The sequence below is a fragment of the Desmodus rotundus genome, chromosome 12, assembly GCF_022682495.2.
Source record: "Desmodus rotundus isolate HL8 chromosome 12, HLdesRot8A.1, whole genome shotgun sequence".
NCBI lineage: Eukaryota > Metazoa > Chordata > Mammalia > Chiroptera > Phyllostomidae > Desmodus > Desmodus rotundus.
Genome location: NC_071398.1, coordinates 63855408 through 63873528, shown reverse-complemented (window position 1 = coordinate 63873528; position 18121 = coordinate 63855408). Strand labels below are relative to the sequence as shown.

At 40.0% G+C, this 18121-nt stretch overlaps 1 protein-coding gene and 1 non-coding gene across 3 annotated transcripts in view; one reads left to right on the top strand and one right to left on the bottom strand.

Annotated features, from left to right (window-relative positions):
- TRIM33 (tripartite motif containing 33) overlaps positions 1–18121 on the top strand; it is a 109436-nt gene that overhangs the window by 85646 nt on the left and 5669 nt on the right. For both annotated transcript variants that reach the window (XM_053914484.2, XM_024570588.4), the window contains exons 12-18: positions 5956–6088; positions 7491–7554; positions 9808–9967; positions 11059–11408; positions 13802–13925; positions 15544–15618; positions 17247–17399. In XM_053914484.2, coding sequence (XP_053770459.1) covers positions 5956–6088; positions 7491–7554; positions 9808–9967; positions 11059–11408; positions 13802–13925; positions 15544–15618; positions 17247–17399 — 1059 coding nt within the window. The remainder of the gene's footprint in view (positions 1–5955; positions 6089–7490; positions 7555–9807; positions 9968–11058; positions 11409–13801; positions 13926–15543; positions 15619–17246; positions 17400–18121) is intronic.
- LOC112314107 (small nucleolar RNA SNORA44) lies at positions 14011–14141 on the bottom strand. Its single transcript, XR_002975772.1, has one exon. It is a non-coding gene; the product is annotated as a small nucleolar RNA SNORA44 (small nucleolar RNA).

The window sequence follows — 18121 nt, the reverse complement described above, 5'->3', positions numbered from 1 at the left end:
GGGGGTCGGGGAATAGAGGCCATGACTTCGCCGAGGAGCTTTTCCTTCCTTACGCACATGCTGACCTTATTTTTATTTACAGATTTATGAAAGTATCATGTACTTTTAAAAATTGAGATATAATTCACATACCATACAATCCAACTTTTAAAAATGTACATTTCATTGGTTTTTAGTATATACACTGTCACTGCTGAGTCTAGAGCATTTCCTCACCCCAGACAGAAACTCTGGACCCATTAGCAGCCACTTTCCATTTCCTTCTCCACCCTGGAAACCACTCACTCCTGTTCTGTGTCTGCATTTGCCTGTTCTGAACATTTTGTGTGACTGAGATGACTGAGATTATATGTGGGCGCCCCCCCCCCCCCTCCGCCATGAGAATAAGTCTACCAAGACATGATCTGCTTGGGGAGGAAAGGTGGCTGAGCTCTCAGAGGAGAAGGGCCTTGAGCTTGTTCCTCAGTGGGCTTTTATTGGGTTCAATTTGCACAGGAATACAGGTAAAGCTCATCAAGCATTGTCAGCCAGTAAGGATCAAACAATAGATAACATTCAAAGAACTATGAGGGCTTATTCTGAGTCAGGGTCAGTTAGCTAAAGGGCCATAAAACTTTGGGAAACAAATTCATTTTATGCTTGGACCCTTATCAGAAAATTGAAGGAATTCTTAGCAAAGCAGGTTTCACAGGATTTTATACTTATTTCTTAGGCCTGATTGCCTGGGGAACTGGCTGTTTCTGCCCAGGGCTGCACCGCCCTCCGGCATTGTTTCAGGCTTAAGTCAGGCAGGGGAAGTAAGGCAGCCAAGAGATTAGGAGACTTCTTACAGACAGAATGAGGACTCAGGCTTTGTCAAAGCCGTGGGGTGAGGGTCCATCAGCCCCTTTTTCTATAGCCCCCTGAAGTCCTTCCCTGAGGGCCCCATCGTGACCATGCGTGTCTTAGGTTGTCTCTCCCTTGAGGAATCTTACCTGTCATTGTCTAACCAGCCGTCCGCCCCAGGGGCCCAGGCAGGATGAAGTAAAAGAGGGCAGAGGCAGTGCGCACCCCAGCCTGGAAGATAAGCTTTGTCTCCTTAGTGGCTTATGGTCCCAAGGTCTTTTACTCAGCCTTAGCCATGGGGGGTTTACAGCTTCTGAAACCAGGCAGGGTGGTTCCCAACAATTATACAATATGTGGCCTTTTGTGACTGGCACCTTTCACTTAGCATCATGTTTTCCAGGTCCATCCATACTGTAGCATGTGTCAGTACTGAACTCCTTTTTATGGCAGACTGTTCCGTTGTGTGAATGAACCACACTTGTTCGTCCCTCTATCAGTTGATGGACATTGCGGTCTCCACATTTGGCTGTTAGGAATGCTGCTGCTCTGAGCATGTGCACGAACACAGGCTCTCAGCTCTCGGTGCTGAATTTCTAGGAGCGGAAATTCAGGGTCATATTGTGAGTATGTTTGTGTTTTTGAGGAACTGCCAAACTCTTCGTCCACAGTGGCCACACGTTTTGTATTCCCAGCAGCAGTGTGTGAGGGTCTCTGTTTCTCCACGTTCTCGCCACCGCTTGTTACTGTCACATATTTTTGAAAGGGATTAGAGGGGTTACCACCAAAGGACAAAGTAAGAAATAGTTAACCGTGTGAACCAAAAATAGAAAGGGAAGCAAACCTATTATCTCCAGAAGAATCACTTTTTCTCCTGTCCTGTAGTTTCCATGGCAGAGTAAAAGGAAACCTGAGGGAAGCTGTACAGGAGGAAACGAGGCAGCATTAATTATGTAACAAACAGTCAATAAACACAAAGACAGTGTTGGATATTTGCTGACATATCATTATGGCCACCCAGTATAGAGTAGAATTTGATTTAAATAGAATTCTCTCAACCTGAATTATTTTTTTTCGCTCAACTACATAGTGGTGATGCATGTTTGTAATTTGACTTAGAGGGAATATGTAATGAACCTGAATACTTTTCGAATTTATAAGTGAACATTAGATTTTGTTCCTAATATGATCAACAGATGTAGTATTCTAATGATTTCTTTTATACTTTCTTGTAAAGGATTTTTTGTATTTGGCATATTAGTAACTATTTGGAGACTATATTGGATATTATGAAATTTTGGGAAAACTTTGATATTCACATGCAAATTTAAATATTAGAGGGTACTCATTTTTATACTATGTCCAACATTGGCTAAATTAGTCTTTTTTTCCATCTTTGTCAGTGTGATAGATTAAAATGACACCAGTTTTATTTACATTTCTTTTATTTGCATGGTTGGGTATCTTAGGTTCATTGATTATTTGTATTTCTTTCATGGATTGTCTTTTTCCTTTAATTCGTACAAATTATTATATCACACATGCTCTGTACAGTTATTCAGGAAGCTCAAAAACCATTGGCTTAGTGAGTAAGGGAGTTGTTCGTCTAGTGAAACCTCTAGCTTTACGGTGACTCTATCCGCGACGAATGAAACCTGGATGCGAGTGCTGCAGCCAGCATAGTGGGTTCTGGGAAACCCTCGTGCTTTCGGTTGTCTCTCTGGCAGAGACACACTGCAGGCGGCAGAGCGCAGGAGAGTGGGAGCAGAGTAGGGAATGTGGGACTTCGTGTTTGTTTTGCATCGTTCCCTCCTTCACATTTAGGTGAGACAAGGCCCAGCCTCCGTCTGTGGCTTATGTTAGTGCAATAGCTGCTCCTCTTCACACACCCTCCAGCTGACTGTAGTTGCAGCAAGGGCTTCTCCAGTAATTAGAGCTTACAAGTAAAGCCATGGCCAACAGCTATGACCAGTGGGCAGGCGCAGCTCCCAGTCTGCCTTAATTGTCCCTTTTGTTAGCATGTAGCCTACTCCCACCTTCAGCCTTTTCTGTCGCTGACATGAGGCTCTTTGAGGTGTCTAGTGAAAAAGACTTCATTAGTGAGAAAGGCCTATTCACTTCTTTTAAAATTAAGGTATAATTGACATCAAACATTATATTAATTTTAGGTGTATCGCATAGTGATTGGGTATTTGCATACATCGAAATGATCACCACAATACATCTAGTTACCATCTGTCACCATACATAGTTATAAAAGTTATTTTCTCGTGACAACTCTCAAGTATGGTGAAATTTGAGTATTACTATCTGTAGTCACTATGCTGTACATATTACTACCTCCCCGTGATTTATTGGTTTTATAATTGGAAGTTTGTATCTTTTGACTCACTTCACCCATTTCGCCCACCCACCACCTCCTCCTGTATCTGTGAGCTGGTTTTCGTTTTGTTTTCAGACTCCACATACAGATGAGGTTGTGTAGTATTTGTCTTTCTCTATCCGACTTATTTTATTTAGCATAATACCCTCTAGATTCCTCCATGTTGTTACAAAATGGCAAAATTTCATTTTTTTTAATGTTGAGTAATAATTCCATTTTGTATATATCCATTCATCTGTTGATGGATGTACAGGTTGCTTCCATATCTTGCCTATTACTAGTAATGCTGCAGTGAACACAGGGGTGCATATCTTTTTCAAATTGGTGTTTTTGGTTTCTTCAGATAAATACCCAGAAGTGAAATTGCTGGATCGTATGGTAGCTCTATTTTTAATATTTTGAGGAATTGCCATAGTATTTTCCATAGTGGCTTCACCAGTTTATAATCCCACCATCAGTGTACAAGGGATCAGTGTGCACCCTTCTTCTGCCAGCACTTGTTACTTACTACAAGTTATTGATAAGAGCCATTTCGACATGTGTGGGATCGTTGACGGTTCATCTGGTGACTAGTGATGAACAGATTTTTCATGAGTTTGTTGGTCATTTGTATGTCCTTTTCAGAGAAATGTCTATTCAGGTCCTCTGCCCGTTTTTCAATTGGATTGTTTGTTTTTTATGTTAAGTTGTATGAGTTCCTTATGTATTTTAAATATTAACCTCTTATTGGATGTATCATTTACAAATATCTTATCCCTTCAAGTAGGTTGTCTTCTTTGGTTTCCTTTGCTGTGCAAAAACTTTTTAGTTTGATATAGTCCCATTTGTTTTTTTCTTTTGTTGCCTTTTTTCCCAAGGAGACATGTGAATAAAGCTACTGTTATCTATCCAAAAAGATACTGTTACAAGTGGCGTCAAAGAGTTTACTGCTTACGTTCTCTTGCAGGAATTTTATGATGTTGGGTTTTACATTTAAGTCTTCAAGCCATTTTGAGTTCATTTTAATGTGGTGTAAGAAAGTGGTCTGGTTTTATATTTTTCTGCATTATCTGTTTGGTTTTCCCAGTACCGCTTATTGAAGAGACGGTCTTTACCCCATTGTGTATCCTTGACTCCTTTGTTGTAGATTAATTGACCATAGATACGAGAATTTATTTCTGAGTTTTCTATTCCATAAATCTGTGTGTTATCCAGTGGCATACTGTTTTGATTATTGTAGCTTTGTAAGTATAGCTTGTTATCAGGGAGTATGGTACCTCTCACTTTGTTCTTAGAATTTATTTGGCTCTTCAGAGTCTTTTTGGGTTTCATATAAATTTTAGGATTAGTTAGTCGCTCTAATCCTAATTGATTTTGTATCCTGCAACTTCACCGAATTCATTTATTCTAACAGTTTTTTGGTGGAGTCTAGGGTTTTCTATCTGTAATATGTCATCTGCAATAAGGACAGGTTTACTTCTTCCTTTCCAAGTTACAGGCTTTTGTTTCTCTTTCTTTCCTAATTGCTCTGGCTAAGACTTCCAACACTATATTGGATAAAAGTGGCAAGAGTGGGCCTCCTTGTCTTTTTTCGGGATCTTAAAGGAAGACCTTGCAGGTTTTCACTGTTAAGTATGTTGTTAGCTGTGGAGTTGTAATTTATGGCCTGTATGATGTCACAGTATGTACCCTCTATACCCATTTTATTGATAATTTTTATTATAAATAGATATTGAGTTATTTTTAGGAGTCCTCCCTTGCCTGTGGTATGTTTTGAGCTTCTTTATTCTGTTCATTTTTCTGTCAATCCAACTCTACCTTGGCATATATATTTATAGTTTCTTCCAAAGTTTCTGCTTTGATGCCATCTTTTCCTGTTTTATAGTCATGAAAATCACTGTGTATTTGGGGAGGGAAGGGAAGCAAGTAGTAAATGTATGTGTGGAGTTTTCAAGAAGCGTTCCTGCCTCCAGTGGGAGAGAAGATGCAAAGGGGGCACGTGTAGATACAGTCAGGTCAGTCAGCAAGAAGATGGGCAGTTGTTTAAGGGTAATTTGACCACCTCTTACGTGGCATAATGCAAACTTTTACTTAGGGTGGTTTTATAATTAAATAGTATCACTTTACTGTTTCTTACACAAATATTTTCTCATCTCATCATCACAGTGCTCAGTGTGGGTGAATGTGTTAAAGATGGGAAACTGATGTTCAGTTGGAAATCAGGTCATGGTCTCCGTGCCAGGCCCTCTGGCTTTAGCCTACAGCCTGTTGACTCCCCCTTTTTGTGAAGTCAGGAACCCTGTGTCTCGGGCTAAGGGCTTTCTCCTGCGTACAGACATGACGCAGAGCTTTCGAGTTAGGCATTGACATTAAATCCCTGTTTGGGTGAATGATTCTGGGAGATGTTTGGGTGTTGAAATAAAGGGAGGAAGATGGGACACGGATGATGGAAAAACAGGGTCTTGCATCAACATTGAGAAAAGGCAAACGTGTCAGAATGTGTCAGCGCTGTTTGCATAGTAGAACATAAAGAATTTAGGGGGTTATTGGCTTTTGTCCTGTTCTGCTGGGCATTCGTTGAATAATATTATTATAGCTTTATTCACATAAACTTTATACTGTGTGGGTTACCTCAGGGTGCCTTAAGGAAGCAACAGGCTGATTTAGCTGTAGGGTAATCTGTTTATTAGGTGACTGAGCATAAGTGATTATCCTAATAAAATTAGTAACTTCTCTTTAATCAAAGCAAATTTATCTTTTTCTTTCTTTAGCTGGAAGATGCTGGTTCAAGTAGTTTAGATAATCTACTAAGTAGATACATCTCAGGCAGTCACCTCCCCCCACAGCCTACAAGCACCATGAATCCCTCTCCAGGCCCCTCTGCTCTGTCTCCAGGATCGTCAGGTAAAGCCAGCCGAGGTGCCGCCTCGCCCTGTTGCAACAGTCGTCTCTCAGTGTGTGTGTGTTAGGGTTCTTCAGAAACACAGAGTCAGCAGCAGTGTGCGTGCGTGCCTGTGCAGGGAGAGGGAGAGATTTGAAGGAAGAAGCTCGCGTGAGTGTTCAGGCTGGCAAGCCCAAACTGCAGAGCAGGTCTCCAGGCTGGAGACCCAGGGAAGAGTAGGTGATGATGCAGCCTGGAGTCTCGGGGCAAAACTCTTCCTCTGGTGACCTCAGGCTTTTTCTGTTAAGGTCTTCAGCTAATCAGATGAGGCCCATGCACATCATGGACGTTGCTCTTTTTTACTCAGAACCTACCGATTGAGGTGTTAGTCACATCTAAAAAACACCCTCATAACAACATTTAGACTGGTGTTTGGCCAAGCGACTGGGTACTCTCCTCTAGCCAAGGTGACCCACAGAGTTGACAATTCAGAACATACCATAGTTTTTCCCCAGGTAGTGTTGGCAGTCTTGGCTAACAAGTGAACTGAATCTGTATCTGTAGTGTATGCTGTTCAGAACTGCAGGGCGCCGCTTCCCTCACACCCAGCCCTATTAACAGGTGTCGCATTTGTGGGTGCATTGACTTCCCGAGTCTCACATTTTCTGATACAGATCATCAGTTGAGTTCTTGGGTTCTAACCCAAGTTTAAAACACTTCATAAAATAATGAAAAGTGGAAAATTTGTTTTAAAAAAGTTACGGGAAGGCAAGTGAATTTTCAAATTGTAATTTTAAAACAAAAACTTAAATTTATTGGAAACTGTTAAAATGTGACTAACCAAGTCCAAGAGATACAGCTCTTCCAAAATCCCAGTTGTTTTACTGACCTTCCTACCATGAGTGTGAATGATCGAAGCAACTCCTCACAAGTTGATGATGCAGAGTCACGGAATAGATTTTTCTGGGGGAATTACTTATTTTTTCCTTGCTAAAACAGACCACCTCATTATTTGTAGAGTAAGAATAGTTCAGATTTCGATGTGGGTTTTGCATGAGATGCATCATTAATACATTTGTTGAATCACATAATTTTGAGGTTTAGTATAATTATTGTAGGACTTCTAAAATACAGAGGAAATAGTAGGAATCTAAGTAGTATACTTAACCAGATGGCTTGGGGCAAGACAGCAGGCAGCCTTCTCTTACTGCAGTTGTCACTGATGGGTAGTATTGCTGTGAGGAGAATTCTGGGAATGGGGCTCGGCTGAGGGACTGGTTGAGGTCTGCCAACCTGAGGCCCAAGCCTATGTCTGATTTCTGAGAATTAATAAGTTTTCATTGTAATCATTAATCCTGTAATTAGTAGGTAGAATTCTGAATACTCTTATCTGCATTGATATTTATTTTAACTTATTGGTTGCAGGTTTATCCAATTCTCACACACCTGTGAGACCCCCTAGTACCTCTAGCACTGGCAGTCGAGGCAGGTGAGTATTACGTTATTAATAGCTATATATATATATTTTCTTCTTTATTAAGAAATATTTCAAATACATATTTTAGAAAGTAGTCTTATCACAGTGAACTCTCACGTACTTACCACCCAGCTTCAACAATTACCAGTCTTAGTTCAACAGTTATGGCCACTGTTAATTCTTCTGCACTCCCACTCATTCTCTCTTGGTCTGCATTATTTTGAAACAAATCTCAGACATCTTATTTTACTTGTGATTGCTTCAGAATATATCACTTAAAATATAAGGATTTTAAAATTGTATAGCTGCAGAACTACTATCACATCTAGAAAAAAATTAGCAGGTAGTTCTTTAATATCAATAGAGATCCAGTTAATGTTCAGATTTCCCAATTTTTCCCACAAGTGCCTTAAAACACGGCTTCTTTGAACCAGAGTCAAATGAGCTCTCTGCATCGCCAGTAGAGACATCGAAGGTGGGGTTGGTGTTACGGGAGGTGTGTTGTTTCTCCCCCAGTGCACCCCCCGCCCCACCCCTTGGTCGCTGGAGTAGGCTGCCTGCTGTTCTTTCTCTGTGTCCTCTTCAGATCAGGGGTTGGCCTAGACTCCTTTTGGTCTGGGGGAGGCGGCCTCATTGTGGAGGGGGGGCGCGCAGTGCCCTGAGGGGCACGTAGTGTCTGCTTGGCTTTTGTTCGTTTTCTGATAACAACCATTAATATTCATTTTCTCTTTTTTAACTAATTGAAAAATGTGTTTTTAAATTATTGTACTCCTTCTTAGTTTACTATTTTAAACTATTTCTGTAAAGAGAAACTTTGTCGTTATCTGTTAGGTTATAGGAAAGGCTGAGTGAATCGATTCTTTCTCTTTATTTACGTATTTTTATAATAATGAATTGATTTCCCAGCACTCTCCAACAGTAGTCAATGAGTCTTATCATTTTTAACTTTATAAACTCACATTTAAACATATTTTATGTTCTCAACCATTATAGATGTGGTTTCGTTGATGCTTAAAGTTTTCTATTTTTGGACTGTCAGCTTTTTAGAGTTGGCCCCTTTAGTTGTTTTGTTATAACCCCGGAAGTCTCTGAAAGCTTCCTTGTTTCTTCTTGTGAAATGATGTTCCAGGTTCATCTTGTACATTCCCGGCCTCAGACCTGGAGTCCGCCACTTGCCTAAGAAATCTGGTCACATTAGTGAGGAAAATGGTGCTTGGAGACACTCTGCTAGGTACTAGGCATACTCGTTACTGCTGAAGTGTTCACTGTTTCTTCTGCCTTTTTGGTGGACAGCACTAAGAGTATGTTGACAAAATACAGTAGTGTTAACTGATTTTTACTCTTTAGTGTACATAATTTAGTATAAGCAGGAAAGACGTACGCTCTGTAAATTTTTTGTATGTGTGCACATGCATTTTTGAAGACTGGTCCTTTTAAACACTTGCTAGACTTGTTAATTATACTTGAAGTTAATGATCAGTTTTTTTTATTTCAAAATACTTTATTTATTTATTTTTAGACAAGAGAGAAATATTAATGTGTAGTTGCCTCTTATGCGCCCCCAACTGGGGACCTGACCCACAACCCAGGCATGTACCCTGACTGGGAATTGAACCAGCAACGCTTTGGTTTGCAGGCTGGTGCTCAATCCACTGGGCCACACCAGGCAGGGCAATGATAAGTATTTTTAGAAGAAAAGTATAAATTGAGTGAAAAAACATTTATTCTTAGAAGTAATACAGTCTTACCAATTACTCACTTTCTCTTGCCAGTGGTTTTGCTTCGTGACCCAGATGGAACTGGTTAGTCATGTATCATTGCATTGATTTCAAACAAGGACCTTCTGGGTTCTTCACTATTTGTTACCTTCTTTTCCCAATCCCCTGCCCTCAAAAATTAAAGTGGCAGTTCCTTTTTCCTCAGATATTTGTGGGTAGAGAAGAATTGAAACTACTTGCATAGAGAGAAGCGATCACCAACACCAACATTCTGTGCTATTAGCCTTGGGAAACTATCACTTACTAGACTTCTTACATGATTAGTGTAAGTGCCTCAGACCATAACATGGTATTTGTAAGGTCTTCCGAAAGTGTGATCTACATGTTTAAGAAGTGGAAGCTAGTTTATACCACAGTCCTCTTAATACCAATATAAAGTGTCCTTATCATTTTAAAGTTAATAAATTGTCTGTTTTCATGTTAATGATGATTACTTTTATATTCACCACACAGTCAAACATACGTGGCCTTTGTCGTTTTTTATTAGCTGTGGGTCATCAGGAAGAACTGCTGAGAAGACAAATCTTAGTTTCAAGTCTGATCAAGTGAAGGTCAAGCAAGAGCCTGGGACTGAAGATGAAATATGCAGCTTCTCAGGAGCTGTGAAACAAGAGAAGACAGAGGACGGCAGGAGGAGTGCCTGCATGGTAAAGTCCCTCTGGGCCCGCCCAGGGCCTCCCGTCTGAGTGTGTCGGACAGGACAGTGCGTCTGTGAACGTTTATTTGTTTGAATGTTTGTGCCCGGTGCTAGACAAATCTCGCTCTCTAATCAGAACAGACTTAATCAATTAAGGACTCATTTCAAGTGATCTTTTAGTTTGTAATTGGTCAGTATTTTTGCCATGATTCTAAATCAAGTTCCGTCTTATTCTGAATTTATTAATCATCTCAATAGTCCCATTGAGTCTTAGGCCACAAATGGTCCTTGGCTATTTTCCTGGGCCTGTAGGTTCAGAATTAAGGCTGCTGACATGAAAGAAGTTTAACAATCAAAGAGTTCTGTGATGGGAAGATCACCTTTAGCTTATGAATGACTAACCATTTTAGAGTTCCCAGTGGAACACTATAGAATTTATATATAGGATGAAAGAAGGCCAAAGTCCCTCATCGTTTTGATATTTCCATCTTGGTTTTTCTTCCTGCCCAGACGAGAAGCCTCATTTTCTGTGTGGTTGGCACAGAAACTCGAGCTCGAGCCCCTGTGTGGCGAATGCGGTGCATGTAGTTGTAGAGGGCAGCACGCCGAGCCCTTGGCGTTGAGGAGCAGTCTCACCTCTTCACCCAGGACTTAGTGTGGAAAGTTACCCCCAGAACAGGGTCGAATATTCTTTTTTGTGTTGTTACAATCTTCCTGCATTTGTAGAATAAGTGAGCAGAAGACTATTTCAGAATGCTTCTCAAAAACTACGCAACAGATTCTTTTGTGAAAAATAACATACCAAAGTCAACTTTGGGTAGGAAAAGTATAACCCTCTGCTTACTCCCAAATCAGTGTGCTTAACCGTTAAATTAATTTCCTTACTATCTGAGTGAACCAGTATTAACATGTTGAAATTCACTATAAATTAACATGCCTAAATAATTTTGGGGTTAATTTTGTTCCTTTATGTCACTAATGCAATTCCCAGAATAATTTTAAGTTTGTGTATAGGTTGACGTGATTTTAAGCACACACACACACACTGTAAACAACAGGAATGAAACGATTCTTCAGGAGTCTGTCCTCGTTTTGTTGTAGCTGAGCAGCCCTGAGAGCAGCCTGACGCCACCTCTCTCAACCAGCCTGCACCTGGAGAGCGAGCTGGACGCGTTACCGGGCCTGGAAAACCACGTGAAAACCGAGCCTGCGGATACGAGTGAAAGCTGCAAACAGTCAGGGCTCAGCAGCCTCGTTAACGGAAAGTCCTCAGTTCGAAGCCTCATGCACAGGGCGGCGAGAATGGGAGGAGACGGTAACAGCAAAGATGATGACCCAAATGAGGACTGGTGTGCTGTCTGCCAAAACGGAGGGGACCTCTTGTGCTGTGAAAAATGCCCAAAGGTTTTTCATCTAACTTGTCATGTTCCAACACTTCTTAGCTTTCCAAGGTATCAGCGAAAGAATTGATTTTTTTGTTTTTTATCTTCATGAGCTAAAAAAAACCCCCAGAAAGTTATTCAGGGCAGATGGCCGTCTAAACTAATGCATACGTAGTATTTCTGTAAAACGTGGGCCTATTTATTATTCCTTTGGTGTTACCTTCGAGAGAAGCTAATAGCTGAATGATAAAATGCCCAAGATCTAAGTGGAGCATTAATGATAAAAAATAGATAATTTCCTGGCCTTTAGTTTATACTTAATGTAAACAAATTAGATACAACTCCAGATTGTGAAGGGCAAGGGTCTCGAGTGTTGGAGAAAGTAGATTTCCTCTTGAAGCTGAATTTTTAAAAATCTATTGCCATTAATTTTAATGGGGTCTATAGTTAGGATTTTATTTATGAATACTATTTAGTTTTATGGAAACTCTATCGGATCTTACCCAAAGTTACTTTTGTAATGTTTGAAAGCTCTCAGAAGGCATTTTAAAGAAAAAAACACCTTTGTAAAATCACCTTCTGTATCTTGAATTGTTGGGGAAATAGCTTCCTCTTGACCACTGGAAGCAGTTAATTTGGTAGTAGTGCCTGCCTGAAGCACTGTGTGCAGATTTCTCGGACTTTTCCTTTGATCTGGTTGGAATGTCTTTCAGTCATTAACTTTGGAGTGGACAGTTACTGACTGATTTAAAAGTGAATAATTTGGGGAATAAAATAAAGAAAGAAAGAGCGTTGTCCTCAGACTGTGTGACCCCATGGCAAGCCGTGCTACCAGCTAACACAGTGGGACCGATGTGCTGGGCTGGGCTTCACAGCCTGTCGTCTAGCGGTGACTCTGTCGCGAACTAGCCTCGTTACTTTGGGCAGTTCACAGATTCTCGGGGATTGTTGCCTGCACTACATGTGGTAGAGTTTGCTCTAGAAGAGCTCCTTTTCTTCCTTCCATTGAACGTTTTATGTTCACACAATTTTATCTTCTAGAGATCATAAAATAGTAGAGTCATACTTCTTTATTTCAGCCTTTCCCCTTCCTCAGTCATACCCTAGGTTTCTTTTCAAGTGAAAGTAAACCAGTATTCTTGGGAAAACCCAGCTGCTTTTCTGTCTATAGATGATTAGATTTCTTTCCTTTTTTCCTCTCCCCTCCCCTCCCCTCCCCTTCTCGTCTTTGTCACTGGAGGACATCCTTACTGATTTAAGAGAGGGGGAAAGGGAGGGAGAAAGAGAGGGAGAGGAACATCAATGTGAGTGAAACATTGATTGGTTGCCTCTAGTATGCGCCGAGACCTGGGGATAGAACCCACAACCTTGGCATGTGCCCTGACTGGGAATCGAACCTGTGACCTTACGGTTTACGAGATAATGCTCCAACCAACCAAGCCAGACTGGCCAGGGCTCCTCTTAGATTTCTGAGAAGCAGTAATTTTACTTGAGTGATACTACCCTTTTTGAAAAATTCAACCTTTTGCCTTAGAAAAGTGGTGGATATAGAAATAGTGCCAGAATATTTTTCCGAAGATTTGTAATTCTTACCTAAATCTTAGGAGGTATAGTCATTTGCCAGAGATGCAATGACAGCCTTCTTTTTCTTTACTTTTTTAGAAAAGAAAAGCACTGGCATTTTGGTTAGAAATTAAGGCTTTTCATATTTTTTTTCGTTGAATAGTAACATCTGCTGGAACATTAGAATTCTGTCACTGAGTGCTTTCTCTCAAAGGCAGATGCTTTGGAAGGAAATGAGACTGTTGGCACACATCAGTATAGTCTCTAGACTTAGAATTTATTCATATGCGGTAGGGGTGGGGGAGATTGAATATGAGTGAGTCATTGGAGTTTATGGTTTGATAGAAATCTTGATGTAAACAAGCCATAGACTGAGCAGATTTAAAAGATTAGGGGTATGTGTGCATGTGCTTGCACTTGTAGGAGTGTGTGTGTGTGTGTGTCCTAGGCTTTTGACTGGCCATGAGAAAAGAATTGTTTTTATTTGGCATGTTTTGTTTAATACAAGCCGAAACAGTACAGGACACCTGAGGAATTCCATATCCTGTGCTCTTGTCCGTGAACACGGGGCCGTTACAGTTCCTGGGGCCTGAGAGTTGGTCTTATGCTGCAAGTACAGGTCATCAACTTTATACTAGGAAAAACCCTTTTGACTGTCAACATGCCAGTTTCATACTGCTTTCTGGTAGCTAATCAATTGAAGAATGCCTGGGAAAGCTTTTATCATACAGCCTCACTTTATGAGATTTGATAAGATTAGAACATCCCTTCCCACCCCCACCCCCCCATAAGTAGAAAAGAAAGAAAACAACAAATTAGTCTTAACTTCTAGGGAATTAGCTTCTCTAGAGTGAGTTTTGTTACAAAAATATGGACTGATTGCCTGTTTTTCTCCTCAGTGGGGACTGGATATGCACATTTTGCAGAGATATTGGGAAACCAGAAGTTGAATATGATTGTGACAATTTGCAACATAGTAAGAAGGGGAAAACTGCACAGGGATTAAGCCCTGTGGACCAAAGGGTAAGTGTCAAATAAATTGATATATTATTAGGGATTCTGTAGCTGCCTTGCTATACATTTTTAAAATTTTACTTATTTGCTGAGATGTTATGGGAAAGGCGAGTGGCAGCTGCAGGTACTATGCTGACCTGAGCTGTCAGAGTCTCTCCAGGTTGCTCTCGCATGCAGTTGGAGACCTCATGGCTACAACCAGCCACAGCCCTTGGAAACATGCTGAATTTTTTTAAGTGTAATATCCATGTAACTTGATACAGTTTCATTTCTTAATCTCTGCATCTAATGGTATATTGATGAGTTCTGAAATCTTTAGCCCTCAGCTCTAGGCTCTTCATCCAGCTTTTTCGCATTTAACATGTCCCAAGCAAAATCTTTATTTTCGACAGAGGGTAAGGGAGGGAGAAAGAGAGGGAGAGATACATTAGTGTGAGAGAGGCACATCGACCGCTTGCCAGGAATCGAACCTGTGAACTGCGCTTTGCGGGATGACACCCAGCTGTCTGAGCCGCACCAGTCAGGGCCCCAGCCAAAGTATTGATTTTTCAAAGTCATCTTCCAAAAGCAAAAGCAATAAACAAGCAGATAACGATGTAAAAAACTGTACTTCTCCCCCAGTGTTTTATATCATTGAATGACACCACTGTTTATCTCTGTTACTCAGATGAGAAATCTATGAGAAGTAAAAGAATCGGGAGTGACTGTAATACTGTTTTCTTACTTTCCCGAACCATGACCTCCTGAGACAGCCACCATGGTCTGTCATCTGCACTGTCGCATTAATCTCGTCCCTGGGCTCCCCGATTCTGCTCTTGCCCTTTTGCAGTCATTTTCTGTGCTGTTCATAGTGTTCTTTTTGAAAATGCAAACAAGGCTGTCATGTTCTTGCCTAAAGTCCTCTAATAACTTCTCATCATATGAAAAATGGAATCTGAAATCCTTTCCTCAACTTCAGTTGAATTTCTGCTCGTGTGGCCCGTAGTCTGATCTCCAAAGACAAAGTAGCTTTCACATAGTTCTGTGGTTAATTACAGTTGCGTTTGGCTCTGATCCGATGTATATGTTTATAAAATCCTTTGCTGTCTGTAAAGAGAAAGTGTATGCTTAGAGTGTACGAACTTAATATTAAAAGAAGTTTAAGTAAATGAAAACCGTAAATGTAAAATGCATTTCAATTTATCTTTGTGTAAAAAAAATTCTAGAATAGGATTGAGAAGACTTACACAGATAGTTTTTATTTAATTTTGACCCAGAATGGAGTCATTTCGAGAAAGGGAATAGTAACACGTGGCCAGCCTCCCTAAGGGAATTACAATGAATAGCAACAGCGATAGTTTATAGATTACCAGGTAATCTGTAAATTGTTGTACAGAATGCTGTTTGTTACGTTTCTCACTCCTTTCCATGTCTGTAAATAGTTGAGTTAATAATAGATAAGAACAATGGCCTTCTGTCTTTGGTAAGTTCATTGAAAGCAGAACAGAAGATAGTTTCAAAACTGTATGGGAAACCAGGCAGTTTTATCTGGGTGTATGTTCAGTTGAAGAGCTAGGATGTGAGAAGCTTATGACCAGTTTGTACTAGAAACTCAACTAAGGGTTTTCTTTTCTTTTTGGGGGGCCAGAAATGTGAACGTCTCCTGCTTTACCTCTATTGTCATGAATTAAGTATTGAATTCCAGGAGCCAGTTCCTGCTTCGGTAAGTTGTTTACCTTAGTGCCTCCCTGCTAAAGAAGTTAGACTCCCTGTGTTAAAACTCAGGCTTCTTGAATAATCTCCTTGACCTTTCCAAGGCTGAAATTTTCTTTCCTAATACTATTTCTTCCCTAATTGGGTTCTTTGAGGATTGTGTATGGTAACCTGTGTAAAATGTTTTAGCATAGTACCTAGTAACATTTTGAGTATTTCTTATAATCAGAAATTTCAGTAGGGCTAGGATGTGAGATTCACTTCTTAAAATTGAGGTTTGTTTTTAAAGATTTCGTTGCTGTGATGAAAACTTAATGAATTGAATTGCCGTGTCCTCTTTTACTTTTAAGATGGACGTAAGGGATACAGGTATAATGAAATGATCTTGAACCTAGGAGTCAGAAGACAACTTCTTCTCTTAGTTCTGCCATTAACCATCCTTATAACTTTGGGGAAATTACACGATTTTTTGCCTTTTTAAACTTTGCTGTGAGAGTATTGGACTAAATTATTTCTTAAGGTTCTAGTTGTATAATACCTGCTCTGTACGTTGGGGAGAAAACAGTGTAAGTATTAGTTTGAATAAACACATAAAAATGAATTTCACACTGGCTCTGCCTTCATAAACCCTCTTTTGAAAAGGCAAGATTCAGAAAAGACTGCGAAAATTGTATAAGTCAGTGCTGTTTATTTAACTTAAAGGGGGCTTTTTTAAGGAATAAAGGCCCCAAAGTCCCGTAACAGAAGGAACATAGGAGGTGCTCAGTGTGTGACCAGTGGGACAAGAACACGCTACACGCATTTATTTGTCAGCCATCGGTGGTGGAATGAAGACACGGGGGGAACCAGGCCTGGTCCAGAGCATTGACCGGTAGGCTTGTGCACTGCATGGGCTCGGCAGGGAGCTGCGGAGCACAGAAGTCTGGACACTAGGAAGGTGTTTTCCGCACAGAGTAATCACCTGATGTTAGGAAGTCTGTCTTGTCTTTAATAAAGTTCGGGGACTTTACAGTATAAAGTTACTTTCAAATAATGATTTTTCATGAACTATTTAAATAGCTTCTCCATGTTCAGTTATTTCCCAAGGATACAAATTTTTGATCAAGAGTGGGGGCCAGAACATTCGAGCATGACCACTAAATGGTTGATTAAAAAATTTGGGGGGTAGTTATTACAGTCTTTCTTCTTCTGTTCCTATGTCCAGAGTACTTTGTGATATAAATATAATCATTCTAAATCATACCATTCTAATAATAATACCTTTTGTAACATTTTTTCTTTCCTATTTGAAAATAACCTCTTGAGGAATCATAAAATTCTGATGAGCCAGATGTGTCCTTAACATTAGTGACGGGCTATCCTTGCTGTTTGCTTTCTTCCCAAATCTACTTATTAAAGACAGAAATTGGGGACCTTCATTAACATGGAGACTGCCACCCATTCCGGACATGATCCGTGATGCAATCAGGGCCAAAGATTTAAAGTATATTCACTGAACCCCAAGTTTGCAAGTAGCTGGCTCAGTGATTAGCACATTTTTTCCTAAAATTCATGTGCTGTACATTTTCATATTAAACAATTTGGCATTTTTGGAGAATCCTTACCTAGCCGTAACTATTTGTGTGTTTTTTTTTTAAGATACCAAACTACTATAAAATTATAAAGAAACCAATGGATTTATCCACTGTGAAAAAGAAGCTTCAGAAAAAACATTCCCAACACTACCAAGTCCCAGATGACTTCGTGGCCGACGTCCGTTTGATCTTCAAGAACTGTGAAAGGTTTAATGAAGTATGTTAGCTTCCAAACTATAGAGTTTCGCATTAGTAGTTTTTGTCTGTTTGCTTGTTTTGTTTGGGTTTTGCTTTTCCCGTCAAGTGAATTTTCTAATTTGATTTAAAATTTTTTTCTGCTTCAATTCTGTCAAAAGTAAAATTTTCATCCACAGTTCCAAAGAAGAATGTTTACTATGTGTAGTTTGAGTGTATACTTAAATGTAATAAATTAGGAATATGATTGAATGTCCCTTCTGAAGCCAGTTGAGGATTGAGATGAGTACAGGAGGTAGTCTGTGGTTAAGTGTATTTTGTGGGAAATGATTACAGACGGCCTACATGTTGGATACCGTTAGGAGACGTTTGTCACGGTGTCCTTTGATTTCATTATTGACCATATCGATGTGGAACCTTAAAGTCATAAACTGATCTCTGGTGGCTCATTCTGAACAGTGGCCCAGAGTATATGATGTTGGGTTTTGTGTAGCTTTCATTAACTTTGGTTGTGATTTTTTGTTGTTGTTTGTTTGCTTTTTGTTTGTTTTGAGGATAAGGATTTGTGATCCATACCTTGAAAAGAAATGTGATATACACCTCCTTAAAGGAAGTAATTTGGTTATCTTTGGAAAAAGTCAAGTCTCCTATTGTTAAAGAAAATTTTCATTATCATAGGAGAAGAAAATGAAATTGGATGAGAATTCAAAAAATCTTTTCAAGATTAATACTAAGATCTCATAT